Source organism: Heterocephalus glaber, unplaced genomic scaffold (assembly GCF_053883595.1).
Source record: "Heterocephalus glaber isolate CG9 unplaced genomic scaffold, H.glaber_assembly_v1.0 deba00000676, whole genome shotgun sequence".
In the NCBI taxonomy this organism is placed as follows: domain Eukaryota; kingdom Metazoa; phylum Chordata; class Mammalia; order Rodentia; family Bathyergidae; genus Heterocephalus; species Heterocephalus glaber.
The window spans coordinates 14,369,169-14,389,155 of NW_028258156.1; the positions used below are offsets into that span (position 1 = coordinate 14,369,169).

Genomic DNA, 19,987 nt, shown 5'->3' on the forward strand with positions numbered 1-19,987 from the left:
AAAACTTATGGTAAAATCCAGAACTCATGTCATGTATACTTTAGCTATATAACTTTCAGCTGTGCATTTTCACACATAGTGACAATACCATTATAACTTTCAATAAAAATGTTTATATTCTACTACCCTCATATCCTATATATGCCATATATGCTAGGTTTGTTCTAATAAGTGTCCAAACTAAGTTCATTTATTACATTTGTTTGTTATGCTCCTTAAATATCATCTTAAGCAGACCCATATCCCTATTTTTCCCATACTATTGACTGGTCATCAGTTTCACAGTGGTGTCATCGTTGTCTGTAAGCATCATTTAACTTACTCTAAATGGAAGATAATTCTAAAGATGAGCCTTAAAGCACCATAACAGTATATTTACATTATCACTGGTAGAATTTAACTGCCATGGTTAATAGACAAAATTACTATATTTTAGATTAAAAATGTTCTGAAATTGCTCTATATTAATCATATAGCACACTAAATAGCTTAAATATGGCTTGTACTCTCAAAATGACACCTACCTGGTTTCTATCATCCCAAGAATTTGTGGATCTACAATAGAGGATTCCTCTTGAGAAATACTGAAAGAGGACTTTGGAGTTAGGGATCATATTTTCACTGAAACACAAGGCCTCTTTAAGTATTTTACATTGAATTAAGCTTCTGAGCTGGAGTACAAGATGGTTTACCTTCAGGTAAAGGACTACTTGTGATCATATCTGAATGAAAAGGATCAGTTGAATGTAACAGGTAACTGCCTCTGCAGTAAGCTGACTTTCCAAAAGACAAAATCAACTCAGAGAAATGAACTTAATACCATGTTTTCTTTCCTCCATTCATGTTCTGCTAACATAAATAATCAAAGTCATAGTTGAAAGGTCAAAAACATAAAGCAACATGAAACCTATTGGAGGGGACCTTGGCATTGGTGATGTGTAAGTACAGTAAATTTGTAATCCTCAGAATCACATTATTATGCAGTGACAGTTATTATTTCCATTATAAAGATGAGCAAACTCAGTTCTAAAAAGCTGTCTTTTCTCCAAGGTCACACAGTAATAGATGGATGGTAGGGATTGAAACTGATTCAGTGTGGCACTTTAACATGCTACCACACCACCTCTCGGAATGAAGCCAGGAGATTATCTTTCTCTTTATATGAGCTCCAAGTGGTGGGGAGACTTCTTCACACTCTGATGCTGACCTTGAATTTTTATATATCTCATAACCCATGCAGGTTTTTAATGTATTAATGTGTATATATGCCCTTAATGATAATCATGTGTAAAATATTCCCTGTGTTTTAAAGAGGTCATCAATAAGCTTGTCCCTTTGGAACTGATTCTTAATATTCCTAGCTATCGTAGAGTTCATCATGGTAACGAAGTTTTAATTCCTTTTTTCTTCTTCATTGCATTAAAATTTATAATACTGAGTGAAGGAGGAAGGGTGGTTGAAAGGAAGGGAACAGCAGGATGTAACTTTCCACCCTGTTAATGGATCAAGAAAAGTGAGAGCTCTACTTTGAGAAACCTACAGACCTACAATGAGCAACAGGAAATCCACTGGAGCTTCAGACCACCTGGACAAGGCAGGAGTGAGGTCTCCCTGAACAAAGGCAGGCAGTGCATTTCAGTTTACCCATATAAACCTGAGAGAAGATCGTTGGACTCTGAAGAGCAAAGAAAGAAGGAAGAAATCCCACCACTACCGGAGACAAAGTTGGAGACAGCTCCTGAGCTGGCCCTGAGGTCAAACCTCATTCTTACCTTTGAGTAGAAACTTGCAGGAAAGGTTTTGGTATCACTCTGGACAACAACTAAAAATCCTACCAGAAGGAACTGTTTTAGGCACATGACTTGACCCAATTTAGATGTTATAGATTAGATAACAGTGGGTTTAAAAAAATTAGGCTCTTCAGACCAGCCCTCAGAAAGAATTTGGAAGGGCAAGCTGAAAGATATAAGATCGGGGAAGCCCGGCTGTTGAGCTTTGAAGCTAGAAGCACAGACGCTACAGCTATGATATCCCTTGTGGCCCAGAGGAGGAAATATTGAGTGGCACTGAAGCATCTCGAGACTCAATTTAAGGAACTGGTGCCAATTCATGAAAAGAAAACTGTGGAAGTTGAAGGGACCACTGCTTCGATCAAAAGTAATTACAAAATGGCCGATCACTTCTCTTTGAGTGAAGAACAAAACCCAGAACTGGTGAAGAAGCAAGAGAGAGAATCCAATCAGAGGGACAAGCATGATGAAGATGATGAGTTGATCTTTGTTGGGATGGAACATGTGAAAGAAGATTCTGAATTCTCTTTGTCAAAGTGATTTCAAATTCAAAACCAGTTACTTCAAACATTTCGAACAGAGTCACCCCAGGCTCATATTCAAAAAGAAAGAAAGGCCACCTCAGTCAAGACCCTGCTCATGTGTCTCAACTTGGAATTCATGTGACCCCAACAGTCAAAGCAATGGCTGCCATGCCAAGCTCTCAGTCTGAGAGGAGATCAACAGATAGTCCTATTACTATTGAATCTTCATCCAAACCTCTGATAAAATGAGGTCACCAGAAGTCATTCCTCCCCATGATTCATAGCAACTTTTCACTGCTGATAAAATCAGTAGAAATCCCAAAAGATTTAACTCAGGAATGAAATCCCAAGTGTACGTTCTTCAACCATGACCCCTCCTGGTATCTGTCCTATAACGGACACATGTACACCATCAAAAAGCATCTACTTGTCAAGCAATGTTCAGAATGGAACATCCTTTCCTTGAACTCATGCTAATGAAAAGGTTCTCAGGGATCCAGACCCAGAAAATAGCTCTGATGGTTTGGTAAAAACAGGCTTATCAGGTCTAACAGGTCAAAACAAGACCTTTGATCTCAAGACAGGAAGTCTGATCCTGTTACTTAGTGACTTTTACTATGGACAATTTAAAGGAGATGGGCAGCTAGAACCAAAGACTCACTCAACCTTTAAATGCCTCAGCTGCTTGAAAGTTCTGAAAAATGTTAAGTTTATGAATCACATGAAGCACTATTTGGAATTTGAGAAGCAGAGGGGTGATAGCTGGGAAAACTATACCACCTGCCAGCACTGCCATCAACAGTTTCCGACTCCATTCCAGTGGCAGTGTCACATCGACAGGGTGCACACTACCCAGGAGCCCTCTGCTATCTAAAATCTGTGAGTTGTTATTTGAAACAGATCAAGTTCTCTTACAATGCATGAAGGACAATCATAAGCCTGGGGAAATGCCCTATGTGTGCCAGCTTTGCAATTATAGATCATCGGCCTTTGCTGATGTGGAAACACATTTTAGAATGTGCCATTAAAACACTAAGGATTTACTTGGTCTGTTTTATCTTAAAATTTTCAAAACTGCAAATTCATGTATGAATCATTGTTGGAGACTCTGGAGCAAGAAGAGAGTCTTTCCATGTTCCAAGTGCTGGCTACAGTTTTTGAGTTTGAAGGAGGAAATAGAGCACAAAAGCAAAGATCATCAAACATTTAAAAAGCCAGAGCCACTGGAAGGGTTGCCTCCCAGAACCAAGGTTATTATTCAAACTTCAGTTCACCCATCAAGAAGTACAGAATCTATTATTGTGAGCAACATTGACTTTTGGCTATCATTTGTAAAAACTAAAAAGAGGAATAACTCTAGATATTCTGGACTCCTTTGCAGCCAGTTGTAACTAAATAAATGTTTTACCCACTCTCATGGATTCTGAAAGGCAGATATGAGACTAGGTCATCTGTATATCATGACTGATGCTTGCATGTAGTGGCAGATTTTACAGTGACATCTCTAGCTCCCTACTCTAAAGAAGCAGTTCAGAAATCTTCATGCCCTTTCTTCACTCAAACTCCTGTATAAAAGTAAACACTACTCTGATCTTTATCATCACAGATTAATTTTTACTGTTTCTGAACATTAAATAAAGGTGTTAAATCACTTTAATTAAATAGGATCAAACAATAAAAAATAATATTATTTTGTTTTACTTTGTTTAATCAAAACCACCCAGTACAGACAACACAAGCTGGATAGATGTAGCTCCTTAATTTATACCTGGACAGGACTTATCCCCACCCCCAGCATGGTTTGTGCCAGGGGTGGTAGGGAATTTGCTCTATCTGGCTTTGAATTTTCCTTTTTTACCTGCATCTCCACTTAGTTGTTGTAGAAAAATGAGTTAACAGGTTGAGGCTGTTGTGCCCAGATTACGAAGTCCCAAAGACCACCAGGAGGCTGTTTCCGATGTAAGCACACGAGGGTCATTTATTCAAGTTTAAGCAAGGACTCTCAATTGTCACCGACACAGCAGATCAAGATTGAGAGCCCCGAGTTCCAAATTAGCAGGGTTTTTATAGAGGTTACAGCAAGCTTCAGTCATTAGCAGCCATATGATTGGTTAACATTTAGCAAGTATGAAGTGTAGAATTTTGATTGGCTAGGCTCATTGGGGGTTGAAGGGGATTACGTATAGGTTTTTACAAGAAAAATGGGGACAAAGGTTAGTGGTCTACTGTCACGTACTGACGGTCAGCAGACATCTTGACTCATGGTCATGACCACCTTGTGTGGATAGTCAGCACGTTAACAGATTGTCCTATAGATAGTGGGCCCGGGACACTTGTTTCTAGGGCAAACAGATGGCTGAGTAATGAGCTTAGGAATCTTGAGTTACAGATCATGTCTTTTGTCCCAGATTAAGCACATTCAATCATTAATTTGAAAGAATAAAGGAGACTGCTCCATTTTGGACAAAATTTAGTCATTCTGGTCCCATATTCACAAAATGGAGTCACTTTTGGTCTCACAGAGGCGATGACATTTTATATCTTGAAAGAGTCTGGTGAAGGGTGTTGAAGATTATTCCTGTTTACAGGTAGAATCCTTGGTCTCAAAACGTATTGGGATTTGAGGACAGCCAGATAAACAAGCTTCCTTCTCCTGCCTACATTTTATGAACAAACTCAACATGAGCTGCAATTACCTGAGAACAGATTATGTGGCTAGTTCCTAATATTTGAAAATATCAATAAGTAATAACAAAAATTATTTATTTGTGTGCATCTCAGGACCTGTGAGGGCTGCACATAGCAGCATTATTTGTGACAGAAAAAAATAAAAATTCAAATGTTTATCAATAGTAGAATAGATAAATTATAGACTGTGCAGGTAAAGGAGTCTCATGAAGAAATGAAAATGTCTGCACCACTGCTTTATGAGCTGTCATGAATAAATCTCAATGCATAATGCTGGAGAAGGAAGCTGGTAAGGAAGGAGGAAGTACTATGACTCTGTTTGAGTAAGTCTCCAGGCTTCCAGGGCAGCACTGAAGCACTGCAGCCCACTTTTCCAAGCAGGGAGCAGAGCAGTACACCCTCCTACAGGCAGAGGAGAGGATGGATCCAACACTTCCAGAATTAACAGTCAGCTACCCATCCCCAAGGGAACAGTCAGTGAGGAAGGGGAGAGGTCAAGACTGTTACACACTTCTTGTTTCCTTTAGGAAAACGAGGAGTAGAGAGGAACAATTCCACATTAAAAAGAAATTTGCTGCTACATTCCCTCTGTTTGCCTACACATTCCCACTTCTGTTTCTTTATTATCGGCCTTTCTCAAACTCAGCGCGCTGATATTTTGGAATGGACATTTTGTCCTGGAGGCCCTTCTGAGCATTATAGAGCGATTAGGTGCCGTTAATACTCCCTCCTGGCTGTGACTACCAATAATGTCTCCAGAAGTTGCAGATGACTTTGGAGGGGCAAGGTACTCCCCCGCCGAACTGGGAACCATTGTTTGGACCATGTATGGCAATGAGGTGTGAATCTGTGTAGTCAATCTCTTTATAAAATTGCACTGAGAGAAACTGCGCTTTGTGTCCAAGCCTCATATGTGTGTTTGAATGCACGGAAACTATGTAAAGGAATGAAAACATATGAAACTAGCTCAATTTGTTGGACTATTCTTAGATTTACAGTCACATTGATATGATTATGAGTACTTAAATTTTATAAAAATGATGTTAAAGAAATGACGCTCAGGTACTTACAATAAATTTAAATTGTAACTTGAGTATTAGGGAACAGGAAAATATCATACATACTATGAGTTAAAATAGCCTAGAGTAATTAAAATTTTACTGCATTTTTTATAATTTAAATAACTAATCATGTCTTACTCTGATTTTCATCATTGAACAGATGCAGAGAAAGAAGTTAGAGTTGTATCATATAAAAATTAAAAATAAAAATACATATATCATTTCCTTATTTTCTATTTACTTTTCTTTCTGCTACTTAATTTTTAATTATTACTTAGGAGTCTTGAAAATAATTATGTAGATTTATCCTAGTTTCTAAAAAAATGGTGAAATTATGAGAAAAATTCAGATATTTTTAAGGAAACATTGCTCTTTTTCATAAAATTAACTGAACATTAAATAAAACAACAGTCTATTAATGACAAAATTTGCTAAACTCAGTTACAAGAGATTTCCAGGAAAATGATTAGATTGCTTAAATTAACTCAAAACAAGACAAAGATACTTCAAAAAGCATAACTTCATTTTTTGAAAATTATTTTTCATTTTGTCTACGGGTAGAAATTGTTATTGCATAGACAGAACTTTTGCTGGCACACTTATTATTTGGGATAGAATTTTTGGTAACTATGAAAATCAAAAAATTAACTTCTTTATTACAGAAAATCAAAGATCATTTCTAAAATATTTGCCTTCCAGGACATTTGAAGAAGAAAATAAGAGTTGTGCATGGTCTAACACTTCCCATGAATATGTTTGAACAACTCAAGGTGCAATACAACTGGTCTTATTCTTTCTGAATTTATGACATTTCACTAATCTTACAATTGTGAGAAAAATTAGTTGTTGAAGGATGGAAATGTATTATACTCCTGTGGAAAAATATTTAACTGTAAAAGAATTTGAAAATAACTTTGCTACTCAAGAAAAAGTTGAATCAAACTGGGCAAAATGCATTTCAAAAAACTCATTTTCATATGAATTTTCAAATATGTCTGCTACCTGGAATGAAAACAAAGTGGTTCTTTAGAGAACATATTCTTTCTCAAAATAGACCTAGGACACATTCGTGTATTCAGAAGAAGAAGTAGTGACATTTATAACCAAGGTCGATCCCACAGTAAGAAAAATTTTTGCTTCAGGTCTGCAGGACTGGTTAGATATTCACATGCGGCCTGCACACCACTCTTCTTGCACCTAAGTGTCAAGAACTACTATAGCTCAATTAGGTCTGCACATTACCCAGGTCTGCACATTACCTCACCTGCTCAGATTTGTTGGACTTGATCAGTTTTCTATTAACATGTGGTATTAGTTGTTCCCTGGCTTCAGTGGTTGGTGCTACAGAAATGAGGAATGTCCCTGGTGAAGCTTTGATATCAGACCACGACAAAAAACCCCTGTAGTTTGGGTCTTGTTAATGAGAAAAAGACAAGAATGCTCAAAAAGCTGAAGAGGTTACTCAGCAATAGCTTTGTACAGGGCACCAGTTACAGCATTCAGTAGGTGATAGCACTGGATTTTCCTTTATGTATGCTCTTCGTGTTTTTGTACGATGTTGAAATAATCGATGTGTGCTACACGTCTACTATGAGCAGCACACTGTAACCAGCACAACACAATATATTCAATGTCACCATTACTAATCACCTGTGGGGTAGTGGCTCTTTTTATTTTCATATTCTTGTGGAGGAAACTGAGATTTCCAAGATTTAAATAATTCACCCGTGTTCACACAGCTTGTCATTTACAAACCTAGCCAAGGAGGGCTGGAGGCCAAGGCACTCACTGCATTGGACCTTCACACTTTGCTGCCTCTATACTGTAAAGGCCATAGCAAATTTCCTTCACTTTGTAAGTGAAAGGCATTTTATCTCCTCATAAACTGAAAGTTGATTATCTCTCTCCATTCTTCTCAACTACATGGAACTTCTTTCTCCAAGCTTCTGTAGGTTGAACTTTACCAAGAATATGGTATGTCTATGAGGTGAACACCAACACATATTCTTAGGTACTTTTTTTTTTGAATTTTATACAAAAATTCAGTTTTACTCTTATTCTTACATTAAGTGGGAGCTGACATCTCTAACTTACAGGCAAGCAAATACTTTTGTTTTCTACCTCCTAGCTGAACAAAAACACACATAATGTTTTTAGACAAGATTTGTTTTTTTTGTTTTTTGTTTGTGCCAGGGATCGAACTCGGGTCCTTGTGCTTGCAAGGCAGGCAGCGGAACCACTAAGCTAAATCCCCAGCCCTAAGACTTGGTTTTTGTATTTCAAGGAGAATACCATATAACCCTTCCTTAAATAAAATGACCAGGGTATAATGAAACCATCTTTAGAGGAAATGTTTAATATGCATATCTTATTTAAATAAATCCTCCAATAAGAAATGGAGAATTCATTACCTTTACCTTGAAGGCTATGTAGTTATCTGCCAAATTTATATGTGCAGCTCACCATTCCCTTTTTGGAAATAGCAGTATTTCCACATAATAGCTCTCAAAAGGACTTAAAAGTCTCAAAATTCTGTCTCCTTTGGCTTGCTTCTCTCTTGATTCCACCCAGGCTTTATTAATGGTTCACTTCATATCATCATCTCCATCTTCATAAAGTTTCTTTAGAACATTCATTAATCCCTCACTAGGATCTGTTTCAGCATCATAGGATGGCTTTTCTTTTTCTTTGCATTCTTTTTCAACCTGAGTCAAGTATCCCCATGGTGTGTTTTCTGCTTTCTTTCTACGTAAGATAAGAACTTTATCTGTCTTGATTTTTTTTGAACTGCCTTCCACTGAGATGGGTTTTAAGAGATTGTCCACAATCATAGAGTAACTCTTCCCGTTTAGATTCTTTACCAAAAGATCAAATGACCTCTCTGTGAAATGCACCTGCACATTCTCAGCAGGAACTTGATGAACTCCAGTTAAGGTAATGTAGATGTTCGCAAACTTATCTGACTGATCCCATCCGTAATTACTGATTTTCACAGTATATCCTGTTGTGATGGGAGCCACCACAGCAGCTGGTTTTTCATTGTCAAGAAATTCTGGGGTTTTTTTGTGATTTTTGTTGCACCTTATTCTTTATTTCTGTTTCAATCTTGGATTTTTCAGCTGTCAGGGCATCTTGTACTCACTTCTTAGTGGCCTTTTCCAACAACACCTTTACCTCTTCTAGATCATTCTGCAACTCCTCCAAAACTGAAGCCATGGCTGGGCTGGGTCAGACCGGAGGCCAGAGCAGCAGGCCTGCATGCAAGGACAGGACCCAGCGCACTCTCTGTGAGCGCGGACCACAGCAGCATGGGCCGAGGGACCAGCAGTTGCGCGCACACCCAACCTGCACGAGATCGCGGCCCGCCCTCTACCAGGTACTTTTTAAATAATAAGCTTTATATAATTGATGCCAAACTAAAACAATGCATTGAAAGCTATGGTCTCTGCATTTCTTGTGGGGTTTGTCAACTTAATACACAAATTAAAAAAGAAATATGAAAGTTGGTCTCTATGCTTTAAGAAAGTGATTTTGAAACCCAATGTGCATGTGAATCATAGGAGGATCTTACTAAAGTGCAGATTCTGTTTGGTGGGCCTGAGGTCTAGCCCACAGTGCTATGTTTCTAGCAAACTCCTAGGTGAAGCCCATGCTTTTGGTTAATTGTTGAAATCTTTCAGTACCATGGCTTTGAGAATATATACTTTTGCTGAGGACAAGGGGCTCAGTGAGAGCAACACAAATAGTTGGATGATTGTAATTTGGAGAGACACAATAGTGATGAGGTATTTATGAGCCATTGCTGAATTTGCATTAGACTAATTCTTCAGATCTCTACCACCATAATAACATTTCCTTTAGCATAGTGATTGTCATAAGTGGGTCAAAAGTTAAGTCTCCCACCTGCTCACTTATATTGTCAGAAATATCAAGTCAGCAAGTTATGATAATCAAGACTCCTTGAATGTACACAAATATATTGGTATTCTCACTCGTATCCCATTATATACAGCTAAATTTCTTGCCTATCATCTGAGTGCATCAAAAGCAATTTAAGATGGCTCCAATTAGAGAGAGGGTTTTCTTTTAGTTTGTTTTTATGCATAGATCATTCAAGTCCCAAAGTTTCAGGGCATTGACAATTAATGAGAACAAGTATTTTTAAATATTACAGTGTATTTTTCTGACTTGTATTCACAATGATACAAAAAAAAATTGCAGTCAGTTCCCCCCAAAATCAGATAAGTATTAAATGTGTCTTATAATTCCTAAACACATTAAAGTTTTGTATTAGTATTAAAACAAAGTATCAGGTTATTCTCTAACATTTACCTTGTTCTTAAAATCTACTCCATTAAATTCTATATTTTTTCTTAGTTGCTTTAGATTCCTAATTGTAATATTTCAAGCAATTTTAATCCTTTTTTATAAAGCTAGCATTTTAACTTCTTCCAGAGATTACAAAAACACCAGCAAGACCACAAATTCTAAGAGTCAAAACTTCTAGGCTGAGGATTTAGCTCAGTGGTTTCACCTCCTGTCCTGCAAGCATAGGGACCTGAGTTCGATCCCTGGTACAAAAACAAAAACAATAACTTCTTTCTCCATTAATGCCTTTTCAAACTGGCAATAGAACATATTTTAGAGTGTATATCTAATGCTCAAACTACAGGACCAGTTTTAATCCTTGTTACATTATCTGAGGGTGTGTATGACATACAGAGATAATTTACTAATAGTTAACAGTATTAAGCACTTATGTGTGGGCACATTTTCAACTCCTATATATGTCAAATGTATTATTTAAAGAATATAGATTCCTTCTATGAGAATCAAGGCAAACTGTTCCCTCAGTGAACAAACTTTTCCTTTCTAATTATAGATTACAGACTATATTAATACTTAGAAGTCTACTATCTGAAATGGATTTGAATATTTTTGTTAGTATAATATTTTGATTATAAATTAGTAAGTAAATATCAGACATGTGTCTTTTAAATGTTTGAACATATATCCAATCTTTATGTTTGACTTTAATATCTATTTAGCAAGAATTTAGAAAAAGTGTCATTTGATAAGATGTTGAGTAAATAGTCTGCTAGTTAATTCCTCTTAAGAAAAGGTTCATAACCTGCTTTGACTACTTTGCTGATTTTCTAATTCTATTGCTTTATTTTTTTAATTTAAAAATTATAATTTGATTGAACTTCATAAATATTTGAAGGCACACACTTAAATATATATTGAATGTGTAGAATGAATTATATATTCATCACCATTAACCTAATCCTACATAACATATAATTAAGGAAAATATATGTAAATTAATTGAACAGTCTATTAAAATACGCAGTCAGTTGTACTTAATCTTTTTGCAATTTTTCACTTATTTTAAATGAACTGTAATTTTATTTTTTCTAGTTCTGAAATTTATTTTACATATGGACTACATTCAGGACCACACCTGGATTCTTTCATAAGTTTTCTGTCATATTTAAAGGACCAGGAAGGGGCCTAGGTAAACCAAAACTTGGACTGAGTGAAGAGATCCCAGTGGTAAACAGAGTTCGTGGAATTGGAGATGGTGATTAGCCCCCTATTATTAGGTCTACAGCCAATCTTATACTATACAGTAATACCTCGATTCACGAACACTTTTGTTAACCAACAATTCATTTTGTGAAGAGGAGCATTCAGTAAAACTTTGCTTCCATTCATGAACTCAGCATTGGGTAATGAACACAACTGTGGCCATCTTCCTCAAAATCATGAAACGAATTAAATTCATGGACTGAGTCACCACTGTAGATAGTACCTTCATGCATATTTGTAAAACTGTGTTCACATAGTCAGGTGCAGCCCTGTGGTGCATAACTTAAAGACCACTTAGGGGTATAAAAAAGGAGGGCTATTACTAGGTAGACACTGGCTCTTCCCAGGGAGGATAGATTGGGGAGCAGAGAAACAGGGGGTAGTTACTGTATCTATTCAAACCTATGGTAAGACCTTTAATGCAAGGCATAGCTTCACAAACTCTTGCAGCTCACATGATCAGCCTAGAAGACCAGTAGTGAAGGGAATCCTCAGAACCATTCAGTCTGTTCTTGGTTTCATGAAAACCTAATTCCCTGAAACAGAAGATCTAAACACACATCAAAATAATGTTATTTTGGGTCAGACCACCTGTATTCATTTAATAGTGGAGTGAAAAGCTCAACTATAGAAATCATGTTTAAAACCCAAAATATGAAATGCAGAGAGATTTACAATACAGGAAAGCAAATGAAAATTTCAATTTTTATCTGATATCCTCTTTTAGAGTAGAAAACAGAATTCCTTTTTGATAATTCAGGATATATATTACTTTTTTATCAAATAAATATCATGAAAGAAATACAGAATCAATAAGAAAACTATTCTTCATTTGGAAGATGGTATATGAGTATAAAAATTAGCTCTTGATATTTTGAGAAAATAAAATGTTTAATTTAAGTATAATTATTTTACAAAAATCCTGAATTCCCCAGACAGTTTTTACACTTACAGTGAACCATATAACAATCACTGATATAGATGAAAATAACAAGCTTATTTTAGCTCCAAGGATACTAGTACTTTCATTGTTTTTTCTCTCTTTCATAGGTAAGGCAAATGAATAATTTAAAGTTATGTGGGTGCTGAAGTCTGCATTATCAAAATAGAAGCATAGTATTTCTGTATTTCTGGGAAACTCAGTAGTTTCAAAAAAATCTCTTCCAACAAAATACTATTTCTCTTTGAGGCTTGATTAGCTGCACTGCCCCAAGTCATTTCCCTTTATATTTCTACTTTTGCTTTGGTGGAATGTTGTTCATAGATACATTTTTAGGTGAGAAAGATTGACATTTTGCTATTATTATTAACACATATTGGTGGATCAATTTTTTACTTTTTAAGAGAGGTGAAATCATAACTGTAGTGCTTCTGAAATGAGAAACAAGTCTCTTAATTTATAAACATTTTTATCCAAAATAAAATAAATGTCAGAATCTCTTAGAAAAACATGGCAAATCCTTTCACTTATTTACTACAAAAGTCTTCACTTAGTGGAAATTTCACTAAGGAGAATAAGCCCTGGAACAGTAGAGTAAAGGCTCAGCTTTTTTCTTGACTACCCAGGTTGCAGGAAAAGCTCCCTTCTCATCCTCTGCATCTCAGCTATGAAAGACGTACACAATCACACAGGTTGCTCTGATGCAGGCATTTCATGGAGATACCTTTGCAAATACAGTGGTAAGTGAGATCCACTTTAAATACAGCTTGAGAAACTTAGCTCATTTTATTTGAAAATGAATATAAACTCCCCATGGCTCTCTTCTTCTCTGAAATTACCTGCTTTGATTTTGGAAACATATTATATTTAAGCAGGTAAGTCTTCTTCTTGAGTATTCAGTGTAAATGAATTATTACAGCCAAAGAGCCATTGTACAGAATGTTCATCAAATGCTACAAGTGATAAAAAATTGTTTGGTACAAATAAGTTTCACTAAAATTAGAAATTAAATGCTTCTGATGTCACAAACTGTGTTTAGGAAAGCGTATTTTTCTTCAAGTTCAGGATATCCACCTTGACTTAGAAAACATCTTGGTAGAATGATTTTAGGAAATTTTCAAGGTACAGTTTACATTCCTTATTTTTTTTCATTTTAAAAATATTCCAAATACTCAATTTGTTTGATTCTGATTCAAGCATAAGAGCACTAGACCGGGCATCAGTTTAGGCATGAATACCTTGGTCGTTTTTTGGCCACAAAAGAATATTCATACTTCCTATACTCTGGAAAAAACCAAGAATAACATAAGGTATGTAAAAATGCACTGTACATGCAAAATGGTAAAAACATGTTTTTAAAAATTATCTGGTTTGTTTTATAGATCTATCTATATTTTTCATGAAAGTATTTGCAACAGTTTAAAAAGGTACATGAAAACCAGTAAGGTAACTAAAGTGGAAGTAGGTGAAATGGAAAAAGGAAATGCAGAAGAGATATAAGAAAATATGAACATGCCTAAGAAATACGCACCTTATGAATTAACCTCACTGAGTCAGTAATGTTGAGAGCTTCACATTAATTCCATATGAACAATAGTTACAGAGTTTTCCTTATTTCCAGCAATATGCTGGATTAGATAAACCTATTTTAAAAGGGATACAGGATATCTAGAATTTTTTGATAAAACATACATACTATTTCTTAGCATGCACAAAATCTTAGCAAAACCTCAAGAACACTGAAGAGCCAAAAATGTTCAGAAAATCTGAATGCAATAAAGAAACAGCTAATGTCACAAATCCTGACAGCTAAACTCAGATTTCTGACAGCTCCTGATGGTCACAATCTTAAGTGACAAAACTCAGAGCCTGCATAAATCAGAGAAGAAAAAATCTCAAATAAAATGACTGAAACCAAAAGAAATAGAATCACTGTCAATGAAAGGAAGGCAAAATAAGAAAACATTAAAAGAAAAACCTTTCCTATCTTGCATTTGGCTTTGAAGAGGCAGAAAAAAAGGAAAGTCTTCTCTGAGAATGTTTAGCTACAGTCAAGCCCTCACATAGATTTGATCAATACTTATAACAACTATGGCCCAGATAAAGCCAAGATAAGAATAAATTTAAACTGGTATTAGATTAGATCTCAAGTATGTAAAAGAAGCATGTTCAAAATTAAGCCTACGATAATGCTGTAACTTTAAGCCTCAGAGTGATCCTATAGACAGCATCCCAACAATTATAACCTCAGAGTTAAAAGTCACAAAAAAATACCAGTATTGGCCAAAACAACAGAACCAAAGCCTGAAAGAGACCAAATATTAAAAATGAAGGTAATTAATACATTAAGTAAATTTAGTATCTTTGAAGAAGATTACAAATTTAAAAATCATAAAAATATATTTTAAAGCCATATAAATAATAGGAAATAATATATAATGTAAGCTAAAAATTGATCTATTCTATGGTTATGAAGAGTTTTATTGCATAAATCCTATGGAATTATCTTAACTACTCATGCACCAGTATAGCAATTCACTGTAAGAATTCTATATGTGCCATAAAATTTATACACTGAATAACAAAAAAGAGGTCTATTTGAAACAGTATATTGAGCGTGTTAATTGTGCTTTTTGGTTGTATATGACAGAAATTCAGCCCAGAATAAATTTATTAATTTACATCACTAGAGTTTGGAACTATTGCTTTGTCAGACAGTTCTGGATCTAAGAGGTCAAGTAGTGTTATCAAGGAGCTTTGTTTCTTGTAGCTTTGCTTCTCTCACTATAGAATCTCTTGCAGATTGTCACCCTTCATGGTGACAAGATGGCTGCCAGCTGCTCCTTCTTTAAATGCTGACATACCGACAACCCTAGTGATGACAGTAGTAAAACTGAGCCTGATGATATGGCATGCTTCATCTGAACACCACTGCACCAGTGAATGTGGGTAGGCAGGGCTCTTGTGACTACTCTGTAACAGCAGGGCCAGATTACCATGTAGAATCCTTCTGATCTGAGAGGAGGAATAGGATGGATTGCTTTCCTGTCGCTGGGAGAAAATATCCAATATTCACAATTTAAAGGAGGAGAGGTTTAATTTGGCTCACAGTTTCAGAGGTTTCAGTCCATGTTAAGGTGACTCTAAGGCAGGAACATAGTGGTAGAAGGATGAGATGGAGAAAGTCGCTCGCTTCTGCTGGCCAATAGAGCAGACAGCAGAAGAGTACCAGGGAGAGATCTACCCTCCAGGCCCGCGGCCAGTGGCTCACCTCTGACTGGGACCTGCCACCTCCACAGCTCCATCAGCTATGAACATCAGTAGATTAATAAACTGATTACTGTAATGCCCCCATGATCCAATCATCTCTCCCAGGGTCTCTTAATCCAGGTAAACTGACAAGAAAGCTTAGCTGTCATAAATAACAAATGTTAATTTATATAAATCTTACTCATAAGTATGTGAGTTGACTTATTTTTTAAAATACTCACTATTCACTTACAAAATGCACAGTGGCTTAATTTTCCTGCAGGATTCAATTTTAGGTATCTTTGTGTAAAAGTACATTAGAAGTCTTCTGCTCTGAGAAACAAAGCATTTAATTAAATGTGTATTGGATATAAGTGGAAGTTCAGAGGCACGTATTTCCATGGTTGATTAGTTTAACAGTTCAGAACTTCCAGAAAGGCTTCTCTGAAGTTCTCTTGGCTTTTGTCTTCACAAGATAATTGCAGCAATTCCAGGCATCATATGTCATAGACTGTGACCAAAGGCAGCAAGTTCAATTATCTTTAAGCATCTCATGAACTTCATATAAGTTAATGAAAAAAAAATTCAGATTTCTTCCTAGAAAACTTCCTTTTATGCCTCACTGCTCCCACTAAACTAACAACTAATACCATTAATTCACATGCTCCCACTAATCCAGTAGCTAAAATCAGGCTATGCACTAACCTTGAGTGAATTACACCAAGCAGAGTTCATGCTCTCAGGACAAAGTGCTCACTTTTCCCCTGAATACATTCCTGACTTATACCTGGACACCATTAGGACAGAAGAAATGGGAGAAATTTTCTGTTTGGACCCACATTGTGTCCAGCTGAATAAAATAGAATTACAGAGAATTGTTATAGCAATTACCAGAAATACATATTTTAAAAGCCATTTTAATTTTTAAAATTATTAGAAAACTCCAATAGAGGTGTCTATATTTCTGATTTTTCCTTTTTTATGCATTCAAAGTTAGGAATCAAATATTCCTCCATCTAATGACCTCAGTTTTGAGCAACACATAAGTTTGCATATTTTCTGTTTATGTACAATTTTAAAAATAAAGAAAAAGTTATAGGTAAACATGCACTAGACTTTCCTAAATAAAGCAAAAACTGATTTGTATTTTACTTTCCATTTTGTGAACCAAAAGCAGGAACTAGACTACAATGTGACAAGAAGTATCTTGAAAATATAGCAGTTGGATTTACATTGTCCTGTTGTTTGTTCTTCTTTATATTATTTAGAAAGTACACAGTATAACAGGTTGCTTTGATTTTAGACCCCAAAAGATAAAAATTTGAACCCACGAATTTCTTTCAAGAGCAAAACTTTCATAACAGCAGCGTTAAACTACATCACTTTTAGGAGAGTGCACATGTAGACATCAAAATACTAAAATGGTGAAACTTGTAGTCATTTCTGGGTATCCACAGGAGATTGACTTCAGGACCCCTCACCTCGTGGATGCAGAAATCTGTCCATGCTCAAATCTCTGGTATAAAATGGAATAGGGTTTTTGTACAGAGTTCTCAAACCATCCTTTTTACTTTAAAACATCTGTACATTTATAATATTTAATACAATGTAAATGCTATGTAAATAGATCTATTGTTCAAAGACTAGTGACAAGAAAAACATCTATGCATGTTTAGTACAGACACGCTATTTTCTGAATATTGTCAATATGTGTGCACTTGAATCTGCTGATGCAGAACCCACAGATGCAGAGGAATGACTATAATTGCTTAATCTGAGCACCCATAACCATTGCTTCAAGTATTATTTACTTAACCCGACACTGGTTACCTTGTTTAATACATTGTCATAATATGTTCACCCAAAATATGACTAAAGTATATACACATTAACAGAGTTTAGATAAATGTGTGAAAGAAAAAGTAGGTAATCTTTATCAAAATACCAATTTCTTGATATATTAATGTTGAGTGCAGTTTGCAGTATTTCTTCAGCTACGAGTAAAATTCTTGAATATATTAATTCATAGACTCAAAATGAAAATGTACACTTTTTAAACTATGAGAGCCTACATTTTGGTTTTGAAATGGAGACCTTTTAGCATTAAGTTCATCGAGACTTGGATGTCTGGACATGCGTGAGAGCTTCTAAGATAAAACTGTAGCCAGGCACTGTGCATACTAAGTGACTTACAGCATGGTTTTCCCAAGATTGTTACTGTTATATAAAAAAAACCCAACTATATGAGAAATTCATGTAGAGATACTGATGAAGAGAAATATCAAGTGTTGAAACCCTTCTCAAATTGAAATTAGCATTGAAGACAGCTTCATTCCTGACACAAATTAATTTTGAAAGGTACATTTGCTTTTCCCCACATGTGTTTTTCTTTGCTGAAAACATGCTGTGTGACTAAGGAAAAAGGTTGCTTATTTGCAAAATTCTATAGTGCCTTTCTAGTCTCAGGGATGTTTAAAAGCATATGCACATTTTAAAATCCAACAGCAATATTTTTTTCCAGATTCACTGCAGCCAATAATCACATAGAAAAGTTGTGGCTGACTTGTAATTGGGGACCCTGCTGTGGTCCCACAGCCTTTTCTGTTTATGCATATATGAGAGTAGATAAATACCTGCTTGTCTTATGAGTGAACATTTTGTATAAATATCTCTGGGAGTCAAAAAAGTGACTTGATGGCCACCACAAAGGTGTAAGAGGCACATTTTTATTTTTCTTCCTGAAACTTGTGCAGCAGATATTTAAATATATAGTGTTTAGTTTCATGATATGACCCACAGGCTTTAATGTTGATCTTGGTTTAGTAGTGCTTGAGAAATCAATTCCTCAGCTGTCAGGTTCCACTTCATGGGGTGATATCATGAATCCATGTTTGAAAGAAAAATATGAACTGCCCTAGCATGTTCTCTTCAACAAACTCGAAAAGGCACTGCTATCTTATAATTGTCACAAAAGACTGTGGATATTTAAAAAGTTAATAAAGTAGTGCATGTAATAAAATTATTGCAGGGATGCTGTAACACAGATTACTCTGATGATATATTTCAAGTTAACAAGGCAACTGAGAGTATCTAGTATAACTCCTGAAGAAGATTTTTATGGTTTTAAATTCCCCTGTATAGAATACTCTGTAAAATATCATGGACACTACAAATTTGCAAGTAATGTTTTCATGCTGACTTTTTTAATAGACCCTCTGAAAAATCAATATATTTAGTCCTACCTTCATAACAGAGAATGTTCTTTATGCAAGTCAGATCTAGCATGGGCCCCATATGAAACTTCTCAATTTAATATCCATATTAAATCTCCAAGTTAATGTATATATTTACTATCCAATCCAGCCCCTTGAGATTATATTTAATTTCCTAAAATTTTAGGTGGTAGATAAGGTAATATGAAAGAAAGTGAGCCCAAATAACCATCAACTATGACTTAAAGCCATGGAGTAACTATAATAAATGTGTGGTTAAGAAAGGGATATTAGCAAAAGATACCTGCCTAAAAGGCATTATACTTCAGAAACAGTCATGGGATCATTGTTTATTGAACTAAAAAATAAAATTTTTTTTTGGTACCGGATACTGGGGATAGAACTCGGGACCTTGTGCTTGTGAGGCAGGCAGCAGAAACACTGAGCTAAACCCCCAGCCCTGAAAAATATAACTTTTGTTCACTATATTGAATTGGAATAATAAAGTGGGAAATCGTGCATTAAAAATTCATATGTATCCAAAAATGGAAAATTACCTTTGAAATTAAAAATTGACTTCAAAATTAAATATTTTTCTATACCATTTAGTAGTGCACAAATTTGAATACTATCAGGAAGCTCCTTTAAACATAAACACAATCAATCATAAATTGCTTATAATTTGAATGAAAATTTTACTTTGATTTATTAGTTATATTTAAAAATTAAGCACATTAATTCCACTTTGGATACTCAAAGTCTCAATAAAAAATTCTTTATGGTCAGATTTCCTTATTGAAATTAAGGAATAGAAAGTTGTTTCTGAAACTTATCTTTTAGATTCTTTTTCTTTTGGATTTTGGAAGAATTCCTAAGAGTCACGAAGCTTATCTCTTTACTGTTCTGATTAGTGAAAAAATAAGTTCCTTAT

General features: G+C 35.4%; 1 protein-coding gene and 2 pseudogenes across 1 annotated transcript in view; 2 read left to right on the top strand and 1 right to left on the bottom strand.

Annotated features, from left to right (window-relative positions):
• Nucleotides 1-19,987, top strand: part of Agmo (alkylglycerol monooxygenase) — a 178,842-nt gene that overhangs the window by 149,674 nt on the left and 9,181 nt on the right. Inside the window, 5 exon segments of the mRNA XM_087206561.1 lie at nucleotides 1,315-1,380; nucleotides 6,620-6,711; nucleotides 6,785-6,846; nucleotides 11,492-11,619; nucleotides 13,222-13,335. Of these exon segments, the coding sequence (XP_087062687.1) occupies nucleotides 1,315-1,380; nucleotides 6,620-6,711; nucleotides 6,785-6,846; nucleotides 11,492-11,619; nucleotides 13,222-13,335 (462 nt within the window).
• Nucleotides 1,550-3,971, top strand: LOC101708370 (zinc finger protein 280A-like; annotated as a pseudogene).
• LOC101708724 (calcyclin-binding protein pseudogene) lies at nucleotides 8,491-9,433 on the bottom strand (annotated as a pseudogene).